At 39.8% G+C, this 14,860-nt stretch overlaps 1 protein-coding gene across 2 annotated transcripts in view; it reads left to right on the top strand.

Moving 5' to 3' along the window:
* Nucleotides 1-14,860, top strand: part of PCNX2 (pecanex 2) — a 308,594-nt gene that overhangs the window by 193,713 nt on the left and 100,021 nt on the right. For both annotated transcript variants that reach the window (XM_081570388.1, XM_081570387.1), the window contains one exon: nt 9,809-9,917. In XM_081570388.1, the coding sequence (XP_081426514.1) occupies nt 9,809-9,917 (109 nt within the window). The remainder of the gene's footprint in view (nt 1-9,808; nt 9,918-14,860) is intronic.

The raw sequence follows: 14,860 nt of genomic DNA, 5'->3' as shown, positions 1-14,860 counted from the left end.
CTTCCTTTTTCAATTCCATTTGTTCATTTTGCATATTAGGTTACTCTTTTGTTATTGCTTCTTTTTAATGTCAGCTCTTTGCTCATTTATTTAGATTCTTTTATATTTTTATTACCTCAGATTCTTGGGATACTAGTTGTCCTGTGTGTTGCATCTACTGACTTTTTCTCATTTGCTGTTTCCTGTGGTAGTTTGTAATTTTCACTGTAGACTGATCTTCATTGGGAGTTTACTGTTTTTATCTGTGGGAGGCCTTCATATTCTGGTTGTGGAAGTGTCCCTGAAGACAATTTATGAGAGAACATTTTGTCATCCTCCACTACTTTTAATGTTAGTCTCTCAGTTCTGCATTCCTGCTCTTCTATAATAGTTTATATTTCAGCACCTCTCCCCTGCATTATGATGGCTATGGCTTTGGTGTGTTGTGGGTGATTGATTTGTATCTACTCTATGCCAGGCAGAAAAACAAACTTTTTACTTTCTCCCAGTCCTGGTAGGTGGGACTTTCTAATTCACGCTTTGGTGGGTATGGCTGCCCTTCAAGTCCATTAAAATTCAAGTACTCAGCTCCTGTAGCCCGTATTCATGCCCTTGTCTTCTTGGAGTCACCCTGGTGTTAGTTCAGATGTAACATTCACATTTAAAATTCCCTCTTTTCTTCTGACTGTTAGAGGTTTTCTTCTTAGGAATTCAACCATTTTTCTTACTATTTTTTAGATTGTTTATGTATTTAGATATGTGTATATGTGTATATATATACATTTATGTGTATATTTTTACAGTGGATGGAAACCTTTCTGTATTACCATGCTCTCTGAAGCCCATCAATACTTTGTTAAACAGTGTGTTATATAATAGGCTTCCAACACACATTGTATATTGTGGTAGAATCCATTTCTCACTTTCTGAAATTCAATTGTGTAACCAGTTATAATCACTGACTGAAAAGTTTACTTAACTTGCAAAATTCTAACTCATATTGTCAGCCTCATTTGAGACTATTTATGTTTTAATGCTAACACCCTCAAATTTATCACATTTGCATTTATCATATTTGATGTTATCAATCATTTATTCTATAAAAGTGGTGCTCCCCCTTACCTAAAAAGTGGTATCTCACATTTGAAAAGTCACTACTTTACTTTTTCCATTCCTTCTTGAACATTTTTCTGCTCCCCATATCCCTCCCTGTGCATCAACATGTCTGATAACTTTTCCCAATTTTTTTGTTCATGGTTTTCAATCCCTCAGCTGGACTCCCACCTGAATTCATCACCTTGTTCCATCTTGAACTTCCAAATGTCTTCCCATTTGTCAACATCCTTTCCAAGCACTCTCATCTCTGCTCCCTCAGCATTCTCTCATTTTGAAGTCAATTCACCTTTAATTCAATAGCCAGTCTCTGGGATTCTTTTCAGCCTTGCTTGCTTCTTCAAGTTCAAACACTGATAATCATAATGTCAGGTGAGTGTATGCTCCTTGGTTCTGTCTCGTCACAACAAAGATTTGGAGTGACGGACATTAGAGCCCTTGGCGGGTCACGGCTCTCGGGTCTTGGACAGACCACGTTATAGCTCTCAGGTCTCGAACAGACTGTGTTATAGCTCTTAGACAAATCAGTGTTACAGCTCAGTGTTACACCTCTTTTATTTAGATAATAGCAGGAAAATCCATCCTCGAAGCATGAGGGCCTGCCGACCGTTGACCCAAAGACATGAAGAGAAGAACGCCCCAGTGCGCGGGAGAGAGTGAGAGAGAGAGAGAGAGCGCTTTGGCTCCTCTTTTTATATGTTTTTTTGCTCCCCCTGGGCCTGCCCTATGTAAATTGGGTTAGCCAGGGGTGTTGTTCTACCTGAAGTTCTCACTCCGGTCCTTGGACCTTCCTTTGACCTTCCTTTGTTCTATTTTCGCGGGCTTTCCCTTCCTTGTCTTTTAGCCACTGCCATTTTGGACTCCTATTTCCTATTCTAACTACCTAACAATAAATTGCATATTTTTCTGAGTTAAAAAAAACTTGATGAATTTGACAACAAAATTCAAAAAAAAAAAGGCAAAAAAAAAAAAACTAATCTGGGATGGGAGACTAGTAAGGCTTAAGCAATAGGGATAACAGGTAGTGATTGAATTTAATCAAATGGACTATATCATATTGGCAGCTCCTAGTATAAGAACGTTCAGTAAATGGTGAATTATTTCCTTGGGAAAGGGGGAGGAAGTCCCCAGAGGAAAGGTGGCCTATGCCTTATTTAAGAGTGTACTAGCAAGGAAATGGGTTAGGGTCATATTTATTGGGTGACACTTCTCTTAAGATAGTTTGTGAATTTATGAAGATTGCATTTTCTACGTAGAGCAGAGATACAACACCATGTCTATGACAAATTGAAAAGGTATTTCCAAAAAGGGTTATTTGAAGTGAGAGTATTTATGGTGTCTTTCTTTGCGAAACAGCCAGAATTATTCCACTGTGACTTCTTTTTGTCTTTTCTGAGTGTTTTTAGTGGAAATGACCCAAATGATTTTGTTTTCTGGTATAGTCATACTTGGGTAATTTGGGAAGTTTATTATGCTTTAATAGGTCTGAGATTTAAGAGCTTGGCAGCAGAGCATTAGGAATGAGATAAGCTTCTTAAAAACAGAGGCCTCATACTATCTAAGGAGATGCAAGCTCATAGCTAATGGAAATGGGACTTCTATTTAAAGTACCTCAATGTGTACATATCAGTCCCAAGCTCATGCATTGCTGTATATAAAATAGATAACCCACAAGGACCTACTGGATAGCATAGGCAACTCTACTCAATACTCTGTAACAACCTAAATTGGGAGATTTAAGTTTTCTCATTTGAAATAGATATATGTGTGTGTATACCTGAATCACTTTGCTATACACCTGAAACTAACACAGCACTATAAATCAACTCTGTGTGTGTGCTTAATCACTCAGATGTGTCCAACTCTTTGTGACCCCATGGATTGTAGCCCAGCAGGTTCCTCTGTCCACGGAATTTTTCAGGCAAGAATACTGGAGTGGGTTGTCATTTCCTCCTCCAGGGGATCTTTCCAACCCAGGTACTAGACCCACATCTTCTGCGTTGCATCACTTGCATTGCAGACAGATTCTTTACCACTGAGCTACTTGGGAAGGCAGTAAATCAACTCTACTCCAATATAAATTAAAAAAAATTTTTTAAATACTTAAGTGCAATGCTGTGCTGCATATGGTGGTGTTAGTGTTATTCTTTCCATTGACTGTTATCTTAAATGAGTTATTATTTTATAGATAATGGTTTTATATGGTGCAGAAGGTGCTTCTTCATACATGCTTCTCATTAGTGATTAGCATTCATTAATTTACTTCCTTGTGTGTTTAGACATTGCTTTTTGGATACCCATAAATTTTTCTTTTCTCTTTTTTTTAATCTGACTTAACCTTAGAAGAGAAGAAAGAAATGTAAAGGGAAAATATGAAGTTAAGTCTTTTAATCTGGAGCACACTTCTTTACACTTTTAGGGGGGAAAAATATGTAGGTCATATCAACGCTCTCGGAGCTGTGCCTTTAAGAAGCACAGGTAACCCAATAGCCTGCCTTGTTGAGACTATTTGATTGTCACTGGACTTGTTGGGTGGACTCATCTATTGTTCGTTTGGCATTTTTACTGAAAAGGGTGTTCCAGGACAGATCAGAGCCTGGTGCATGTGGAGAAGAGGTCCCCGATAGTGGCTGTAGCCCCATTTGTCCCGTTCAGACTTGTGACCCTGCCTGCTGCCATCAGCAGAAAGGCATAGGTAGAAGACACCTTTCCTCTGCTGCTTCCTGCTGTTGTCCTTCCAGGATGGCTCATGACCTCAAGAAGATGTGGTAAGTTTGGGAGGTAGAAATCCATCACCAGGTGGAGAACTAGGAATTTCAACATCTGGATTCACATGGTCCGTTGAACTCACTGTCTTCCCTAAGCAGCCCACTTAGCTTCTCTGAGTCTGATTTCTTCCTCTGAAAAATAAGAGGACCTGGACTTGGTAAGTTTCAGTTGTTTAGAGGAGAGCCCTAGGATTTCCTGATCATGAGAAAGTATATCCTCAAATAAGATAGCCACTTGTCCTATATTGCACATACTGTTGCCAGGCAGCATCCCAAGTCCTTAACAAAGATGAAGTCATTTAATCCTCAGATGACTATGTGGGGAGGTCCTAGTATCATCCCCATGATAGGTGCCAGCTGGGATTGAAACCCAGGCAGTGTGCCCTCAGTCCCATGCTCTTAAACACTGTGTTGTGTTGACACCTGACAAAGCTCCAGCATGTCCTTTTTCTGGTGGGCTTCATAGAGGGTTATTAGGTTATTAAATTACTGAATTTTTACTGTATATCTCAGGGAACTCTGGTCAATGTTATTTATCAGCCTGAATGGGAGGGAAGTTTGGGGGAGAATGGATACATGTGTATGTATGACTGAGTCCCTTTGCTATCCACCTGGAACTATCACAACATTGTGAATTGGCTATACTCCAATGCAAAATAAAAAGTTTAATAATAAAAAAATTTACTGAGTTGTGGAGGAATCAATCACTGGTATATAAAGAACTGTCATTCTGGAGATCTGGCTTCAATGATTAAGAATAGTAGGGTCTGTTTGATGAGCGGCGTACTGAAAATCTTTTACAAAGCTTGTATTTTATGTTTCACAGTGGTTGTGAAAAAAGAATAAAAAAACAAAGCAGAAACATAGGAAAAGAACAAAGTTACCTGGGGTCTTGGCTGCAATTAGAGCATGAGAGTGCATGTGCCTGATTACTGGTTTTGCTTATGTATAAATACAGGTTGCTGTGCTATGCAAAAAATAATTGTGATAGATTCATTTAATCATAATGCAGCAAAGTTTAACTTGTTAACGCTTTAAACTTGCAGATGAGGCTTTCCCTGGGGCTGCCTGTCTGATTGTAGTTGCAATGCCTGACCTACTTAACAGCTTTTCCAAGAGGTGGCTTAAAAGCCTCCCAGGACATAGTCATACACTGAAGGCCCAACAGGAATAACTTTTTAAAACCCATGACTTTTATTTTCAGGGCATTTGGGGGCTCATACATCATGTAAGGTAGCGTGCTCATGCTTGCAGTTTCCACCTAGGCATGAGTCACAGGACTAAATCTTAATAACCAGACAGAGAACTCTTAACAGTGTTGTGACAAGAATGTTTCAAATCCAGAGGCATTTTGCTTGATAGAGTTGGGTTAGGGCATAAAGGAGCAAGTTAATACAAGAGAGTCCATCCCCACTTCTCAGGATTTTTGCTTTTGATGTACTCTAGAGTCATTTGTTTGAATGTCTTCTGTTTTATAATTAGCATACTCCTCCTCTGGTTGAATTCATGGTGGGGATGCATGGATATGATAATGACCTTCAAAGGGAATCATATCTTTTAAGAGAAGTGAGTCAAAAGTTTGAGTCTGTGTTTGACCTGTCTGTCCACATCGTCTTTAACTGGTGGGAAGTAAGGTGGGGAGAGGACTAATGTAAAAAAAAATTTTATTTTATATTGGAGTATAGTTGATTAACAATGTTGTGTTAGTTTCAGGTGTACAGAAAATTGATTCAGTTGTACATATACATATATTCATTCTTTTTCATATCCTTTTCCCATTTAGGTTATTACAGAATATTGAGCAGAGTTCCCTGTGCTACACAGTAGATCCTGGTTGGTTATCTATTTTAAATACAGTAGTGTGTATATGACAATCCCAAACTCTCAATTTATCCCCCCACACCATGTTTCCCTTTTGGTAACCATAAGTTTGTTTTCTAAGTCTGTGAATCTGTTTTGTAAGTAAGGTCATTTGTATAATTTTTTTTTAGATTCTGTGTATAAGTGATATTATATGATATTTGTCTTTGGCTTTCTTAGTGTGATCATCTCTAGGTCAATTTGTGTTGCTGAAAATGGTATTATTTCATTATTTTTATGGCTGATTAATATTCTATTATATATATGTACCACATCTTTTTCCATTCATCTGTTGATGGACACTTAAATTGCTTCCATGTCTTGGCTGTTGTAAATACTGCCACTGTGAATATTTGAACCATGGTTTGGGAGACGACTCACTTTTTGTGAACCTTAAAGATACAACCTCAAGCTTACGTAAGAGAGTAAACTGCTGTTCTCTCAATTTTTGGCATCTCAAAGGTCCCCAGAGCCTTGGAGACCCATCCAGATCCAGGGTTCAAGAAGCTTAAACCAACCACTTGATTAAAACTAAAATGGGCTTTCTAAAAAGAACTTGGAAGCCAATTGAAGTCAGCTCTTGGGTGGATGTCAGTGAGCCAGAGGGTAAAACATGAAAGTTACTGGGAAAAAATGTTTGCTTTTATTACCCAGAATTCATATACCTTCACAGTCCTCCTGGTCCAATTGCATCCTCTTTCTCCTCCACTTTTCCTTTCTCTTTGCTCTGCCTCAGTCCTCCCGTCTCTGTTTCTTTCCCTTCTCTCTCTTGCTCTCCCCTTTGCCTTCCCTCTGCCTCTAACTCTTCACTGCTAGGTGTGTGACCAGGGTCCCCAGGGGACACATTTAGACCATGGGGTTCTGTATACTACCAGATGCTGTCACTTCTTAAGAGCTCCGGATTTGCTGTGCCTTTGAGAGAACATCTGTCCTTGGTTCATCATCTGTAGCCAGTCCAAGGAAGTTTAACTCTAAAGTTAGTCTCCAAACCCAGGATATTGATGAGAATGTGGTAAGGTAAGAAAAGCGAGAGGAAAATTTGAAGAGGATTCTAATTAACCTCACTTTTCCTCATGACATTTTCATGAAACAATTCAGGTTAACCTCATCTTTTGGTTCCAAAATCACAGATTTGACCTTTCACTGACGGTAACCAAGTTATCTTGGTTCCTTGAACCTTTGTTTCCTCAGTGGCCCATTTTGCAGCCTTTGCTTTCTTTTCATTGTGATCGTCTGATGTTCTATGTCACACTTACTGAGCCTTGTTAAGAGTTATATTTTTCCTTTTCTTTTCACATCATGAATCTGGTGAATGTATTTTACTATCTCATATGCTAGCCAGTCTAGGAACAAACACATCCTGCCATTTGAATTTTCCATTATGATGGAATATCAGCCATAAAAAGAATAAAGTAATGCCATTTGCAGCAGTATGGATGGACCTAGAGATTATCATAGTAAGTCAGACAGAGAAAGACAAATATCATATGATATTGCTTATATGAAGAATCTAAAAAAAATGGTACAAATGAACTTATTTACAAAACAGAAATAGATCCACAGGCATAGAAAACAGACCTATGGTGACCAAAGGGGAAAGGGTGGGGAGGGGTAAATTAGGAGCTTGGAATTAACATATTTATACTGCTATATATAAAATAGATAACCAACAAGGACCTACTATATAGCACAGGTATTTTGTGATTAGTATTTGGTAATAATCTGAGAGTTGGACTATAAAGAAAGCTGAGCACCAAAGAATTGATGCTTTTGAACTGTGGTGTTGGAGAAGACTCTTGAGAGTCCCTGGGACTGCAAGGAGATCCAACCAGTCCATCCTAAAGATCAGTCCTGGGTGTTCATTGGAAGGACTGAAGTTGAAGCTGAAAACTCCAGTAACTTTGGCCACCTGATGCAAAGCACTGATTCATTTGAAAAGACCCTGATGCTGGGAAAGATTGAGGGCAAGAGGAGAAGGGGACGACAGAGGATGAGATGGTTGGATGGCATCACCAACTCAATGGACAGGAGTTTGGGTGGACCCCGGGAGTTGGTTATGGACAGGGAGGCCTGGCTGCTGCAGTCCATGGGGTTGCAAAGATTCGAACACGACTGAGTGACTGAACTGAACTGAATTGAACTGTTGACTAAAAATTATTCACAACCTAAAAACTGAGTGGTTTTATTTAGTGGGAATTTTTAGGACTTCAGTCCTGGGAGGCAACATCTCAAGAAACCCTGAGAGAACTGCAATGAGGAGGCAAGGGGAAGAGCTGGGTTATATAGAAGTTTTGCAACAAAGGGCAGGTAGTTGGTAACATCAAAAGATTATTGTTAATTAAAGAAAACCAGATATCTCAAGTTAAGGAATTTGGTGCTTTACTGTGTATGGGAAGATGCAAGAGTCAGGTTCCCTGAAATCATTCCTTTGATATGCACCTCAGCTGTCTGGCTCCAGTATCCGGTTTTCACATCCTGAGTTTCCTTAGGACTCATAGTAGGGACTAGCTGCAGTCTGATGGCTGCTAGATGGCAGATACTCTTTCCTTCCTGAGTCTCCTCAGGGCTCATTAGTTTGCATGGGAGGGCTGCAATCACTGGTGACTGTGACATCCCTTCTTTACTAATACAGCAGGAAATATTCCATTTCTCAAACCTGTAAGGGAAAAGAATCTGAAAAAAAGAATAGATATACATGTATATAACCGAAATCGACTCCACTGTACACCTGAAACTAACACAACATTGTAAATCAACTATACTTCAATTTTTTAAAAGTGAGGTCTCCATTATGGGTTAAGAGTGTATGTGGAGTTTAGGAAGCATGTTGGTACTTCCTGACTGCTTCTAGAAGTGACAGCCATAGAATTTCACATCTGGGGTCCATCAGTTACTGCTGTCTATAAGGCAGGGGTCTGCAGTCAGTGAATCCGGCCGTCTCCATCCTTCCCAGCACATTTATATTCTGGATCTCCAGCCCAAACCACTGGGCACTTTTCCCTTTGTGTTCATCCTTAGGCCACATAAGGTCTCTTCTCTCCAACCCCTACTTCTCCCCAGAACTCAGCTTTGTCCTGTGCTGGCTTGTATAGCAAATGCAGCAGCTCCCATATCCTATCCTGGTTTTCTAAAGCACTTTGTAACTTGCAGTTCAATCCTATAGAGCAATTTTCTCCAGTAAGAGTGACTGAAGAGGTAGGCTGAAGTCCATACACAAAAATCTTGAGCAATGTCCATCATGATGGGGTTTTGTATAAATCTTTCCCTGAAAGACCCAAGTATGAAGGAGGAAAGACTAAGCTGTGAGTATCCCTTTAAGAAACACAGAGATATACCATATCATTAACTTGGTGAAATTAACCACACAAGGTTTCTTCTGATCATCTTGTTCTGTTTGAAAGTCCCCTTGAACAGCTGTGTTGCATATGAGACAAAGGAAGTGTTGAGAAAAATTTGCACAACATGAGAGTTGCGAGTTAAGTTTTATTTGGGGCAGAATGAGAACTGCAGCCCAGGAGACAGCATTTCAGATAGCTCTGTGAAACTGCTCTAAGGAGGTGAGGCGAGGAGCTAGGATATATAGGAATTTTGCAGCAAAGGGCAGGTAGTGGGAACATCAAAAGATGGTTGTTAATTAAAGAAACCAGATAGGTCAAGTTAAGGAATTTAGTGCTTTTCTATGTATGGGAAGGTGCATAAGTCTGGGCTTATTGAAATCATTCCTTTGACGTGCACCTCAGCTATCTGGGGCCAGTATGCTATGTTTTCAAATCCTGATATTCCTCAGGACTCACCATAGGGAGTGGTTACAGTCTGACGGCTGCTAGATGACAGGTATTCTTTCCTTTCTTGAGTTTCCTCAGAGCTCACTGGTGAACGCTGATGACTGTGACATCCTTTGTTTACTGATATGCAAGGAAATATTTTCATTTCTCAAAATATTCCATTTCCCAGAAGGTAACAGTAAGAAGACTAACGATAGTTGCACTATCCCTCTGTAACTTTAACACAGGCTCTTTCACCAACTGTGACACGGCTGCCACTGTGGTTGTCATCACTGATGCGTCTCTGTCTTCTTTCACTTTCAGCTCGAGGACCTGCTTCACAAGCTGCAGTTCGTCATGACCTATGTGGCTCCTTGGCAGATGGCTTGGGGTTCCTCCTTTCACGTGTTCGCTCAGCTCTTTGCAATCCCTCGTATCCTTTCTGCTTCTGTTTTCACCCCCTGGCTCAGATTCACATTTTATGGATGTGAGCTTTTCATTGAACCTTGGCAGTAAAAAGGTTTTAAAGTCTTTAAGATTTCATTTTAATGGGGACCTGGGGAGGCACTGTGGCTTCCTTTTAGGCACTTAGCCTTAAGAGATATTTCTTAATTTGGAACTCTTCCTGTTTCTTAATGCATATTCAGCAGTGACTTGATTTCTTCTGATTTTTCCATTTCCCATGACGACATCTGCATGAACATATCATGTCTTTTAAATCACCACTTAAATGATTTGGATTACTTGTGCAAAATAGTGCAAATTAATTCGCTATTATTAAACATTATAAATAGGATTGCTATATTATTATTGATTATATAACATTATATTAAAACATAGTTTGGTTATCATATACTTGAAGAATGTCCAAAGATCCAGAATTGGGCACAAACAGAATTACTCAAATATCTTTGAAGACCAAAAAAAAATATTTATGGTTTTGTTTTACAATTGTCATTAGCCAAGGATCCTAGTTTTATCATAGTTTCATTTGGTTTCCTTGTTTATTTTTAAGTGTTTCCATAATGATAATTAGTTTTAATTTACTTCAAAACAATTTGACATGCTCCTACTAAAGATCACTTTGACCCAGCTAAATTGTGTGTGTGTGTGTGTGTGTGTGTGTGTGTGTGTGTATTTGGAGAGAGGGAGAAAGAAAAATCAAGAATATTCTTGAAGACAGAGAGAGTAGATAAAATATTCTTACCTCAGGCCTAAAATTCACCCTCCCTCAAAGACTTTTCTTCCCACTAAATTTATACATTTTTAGTTTGTGTTTCCTGAGTTGTGGTCCAGGAACTTTCTGTATCAGAATCCTTAGAGTAGCTTGTTAAATAAGCAGATATTTCCTGAGGTCAGCACATACCTTGAAAACCACATTAAAGGGGGAATCCTGAAATCTCCATCTTCACAAGCCTCCTTGGGATTCTCATCCACTGATGTGTGTGAAGCACAGTCTTGGCTGGCATCCACTGTGGGTGCTTTGAGCTCATTTTAATGGCCACACGGAGCTTTCTTTCCTGGAGGTTACATAAGGCTCCTCAAGACAGTTCTTAAGGAACCCCTGGGATCTCAACTTTGAGTACAGGGATAGAAATATGCTTGGGATATTTGTTATCCCCTGGTAGCTCAGATGGTAAAGAATCTGCCTGCAGTGAGGAAGACCTGGGTTTGATCCCTGGGTCAGGAAGATCCCCTGGAGAAGGGAATGACTACCCACTCCAATATTCTTGCCTGGAGAATCCCATGGACAGAGGAGCCTGGTGGACTACAGTCCATGGGGCTCCCAAAAATCAGACTACTGAGCAACTAATACACACATTTGTAAAGTGATAATATGTTCTATATATTTTTTTTAAATGCTGTCCTTCTGACTCATTTGTTTTTAAAAAAAATTAATCATACTGAAAGTTGTCATCAAAATGCACATTCTCCATATTCCTATTCTTAGACCTGCATTGATATTTGTAAAGTGTTTCATGCTTATTTGGCAGAACGAGCTCAAGAAAAATGATTGCAAAAGTTGTGAGCTTGTATACTATCCCTTTATAACAGCATTCATTTTCTACAGTGGCAGTCATTTTAGTTTTTCTAAACAGAGTCCTTTAAAACAAAGACAGTGAGAGGAAAGAGTGAGGGGATTTTTATTTATTTCTGGTACTTGTCTTGGGTATTCTGTCTAGAATTTAAAGCCTGTTTATTCAATGGAAAAGATGAGATGGATATAAACTTGCAGCTGAGAAGTTGGACTAAGAATTTAAAACTTGAAGTAGTGGTTTCCAATTTTATCCTAAATTTGGTCTCACAAAGTTCTGTAGCATTTCTTGTGGCTTCTTCTTCCTTGTTCAATGAATTTAGTAATACTAAGTACTCCTTGTAGTTCCATAGGTGAATTACACCTGTTCTGGGAGCCATAACTTTCAATTACCTGACCTTTATGTGTGTTGAGGCGTCACACACAAGCATGTGGCACCTGGCACTTGATAGTTCCTCTAAATACAAAGGCGATACTGGCATCCATCTCAGATGGAGCATAGTGGGCATTAATTAAATCTAAGTATGTTCGTGATGGACTTCCCTGGTGGCTCAAAGGTAAAGAATCCACCTGCCAGTGTAGGAGACATGGGTTTGATCCCTAGGTGGGGAAGATCCCCTGGAGAAGGAAATGGCTACCCACTCCAGGATTCTTGCCTGGAAAATCCCATGGACAGAGGGGCCTGGTGGGCTACAGTCCATGGAGTCGCAAAGAGCCAGACATGGCTTAGTGACTAAACAACAACAGTGTTCATGATGGATGGATTTGATTTTCAGATACAATCAATCCTCATGCTTTGTTCCTAAAACTGTTCCCATCAGTGACACCCACCTGCCTCTGCTCAGGTGCAGACCCTTCAGTGGTCATGGAGCCTGACCACAGCTGGTGTGATGACCTACAGGAGCTTCAGCACCCTCCTCATCACCCAAAGACACCTTCCCATCCTGGATCCATTGTAAAGGTGGTAGTGGTGGTGGTTTAGTCACTAAGTCATGTCCGACTCTTTTATGACCCATGGTCTGTAGCCCTCCAGGCTCCTCTGTCTGTGGGATTTCGCAGGCAAGAATACTGGAGTCGCTTGTCATTTCCTTCTCCAGGGGATCTTCCCAACCCAGAGATCAAACCCTGATCGTACTTGTACCGTACTTGTCAGGCAGATTCTTTACCACTGAGCCACCTGGGAAGCCCATTGTAAAGGTAACTATTTGCTATTTGCAGCCCAACATCATACCAGTCAGAATATAATGAGATCATTTAAGAAACCAGATATATATGCCATCAGGATGAAGCTGTCAGGTTCCTAAATGCCAGCCCTGGATCTTGACTAATTTTGAACTGCTAATGATTTTATCAGTCTATTAGGAAGCTGTGGGTTCCATCCTGGAATTGAGAAGGGACTAATTTGCTCCATTTTGAAACTGAATTAACTTTCAGGCCAGCAGGTCACTGTTTAGTAAATTGCTTTTTCCAGTCCTAGCATGTTTTCTCCCTCTGTCACCTCTGTTAGTTTCTGAGCTTGTAACCTCCAGGGAAGGATGAGAATGCTCACCCTTTTAATATGTGTAGAGACCATGCAAGACCATTATCTTCAAATAATTAGACAGAGTTAGCCAGATTCACTCTATTAAATGTGTGTATTGGAAAGATTGCTTTCTATTTGGCATGTCATTTTGAGCTTCCAATTATTTTTTTAAGTATTAATGTTGACATTTTCATTTTAAATGCCCTCAAATAAACCTGAACCTTTTTAAGGAGTCTCCATCCTTAGCAACTGAACAACAACAACCATCTACCCCTTAGGCCTGCCTCTTGGCTCTCAAAAAAGAAGGCTGCATATTTCTCAGTACTGCCTTAGTTGTTATAGTCATGATCTTCTGTATTTATATATATATATATATATATATATACACACACACACATATATATATTTATGGATATATATTAAAATATATATATTTATAAATGTATATATATTAACTGATGGTCCCTAAATAAAATAACCTATGAGGCCTTCTGTTCACTGCTGCCCTACTTCTGACCTACTACGCTTCATTTTCTTTCCTACCAAATTTGAACTTTATTTATAAGCTAGCACTATTTTCCTCATTTCTTAATGTCTGGATAACTGTTTCTGGTGTTTGAAAAATGGATAACATACTCTTTGGGGAAATGTTTAGGAGCAAAAAGAATGGCGGTGCCAGCCCACCCAGCCTGCTGCCCAGCCTGGCTTCCACTTGGCTTTGTCCTGGTTCTTCTGCAAACCCCGCAGTGCCCCCTGTCACCTGCCAGAGTGGATGGGCCTCTCTTCTCTCCTTCCCCCTCCCCCCTCCTCACAACACCCCACTTCTCAGGAATCTCCCCTGTGACCCCACTCTGCTTTTTCAGCACCTTTTCTCAGTGACATCTCCTGTGTAGTTCATTTTACTTCTGATGACGGAGGTGTAGTAAATTGGTATGTTTTGTGGCAGAGGTATTTTTTAAAATTTTTAATTGTTGATATTTTGTTTTAAAATTATATTTTTATCCATTTTTTAAATCTATTTTTATGTATTTTTATCTGTGTCTTTGTTGCAATGAGCGGTCTCACTAGTTGTGACAAATGGGATTAGGTGCCTGGTGGCATGTGGGCTCTTAGTTCCCCAACCAGGGATTGAACCCACGTCCACTGTATTGGAAGGCAGATTCTTAAAGACTGGAATACCAGGGAAGTCCCGTGTAGTAGAGGTATTTAGATCTTTCCAGTTTTCAAATTAACAAAAAACTGATTCTGCATTTGAACCTAGGTCAGAATAAAGGGAACTGGACTGAAATTGTAGCACAACCGAGATCTTTTGATACCCAAACAGTTCAACACGATTATTAATGGCAGGTGTGTCATTTCACTCCTGAAGATGTTTGGAAGGAAACAGCAAGTTGGAAAAAAAAAAAGAAGACACAGTTACAAATGAAGAAAAACTTTTCCATCTATGAAAATGCTCAGGGAAGTGCCTGTAGACAGACAAGGCTCACTCACACCTCTGTATTTATATGTAAATGGGTCTCTGAAGGCCCATATCACATAACTAAGCCCTGCCATTGATGACATGGGAAAGCCCTTCTAGGTTCTGGTAGGTAATAAAACACAGAGCCCTCCTATCTGTGACAGGCATGGAGGCATTTCTTACTATCCACTGGAACTTTTTATAGATGGGCTAAAGAAATAAGACCTCCATTTGTGCAACAATGAGAAAAAGGCACATCTTCCCTTCCAGGTGGTAAAATCAGCCTTGTAGGAGATCAGATTTTTTTTTTTTTTTTGGCCCTGCCCTGTAGTATGTGGACTTTGTTTCCTGACCAGGATC

Source organism: Giraffa tippelskirchi, chromosome 2, assembly GCF_054371585.1.
Source record: "Giraffa tippelskirchi isolate mGirTip1 chromosome 2, T2T-mGirTip1v1.2.pri, whole genome shotgun sequence".
Taxonomy (NCBI): Eukaryota; Metazoa; Chordata; class Mammalia; order Artiodactyla; family Giraffidae; genus Giraffa; species Giraffa tippelskirchi.
Note: the sequence above shows the minus strand (reverse complement) of the source record. Positions and strands in the feature narration are given on the sequence as shown.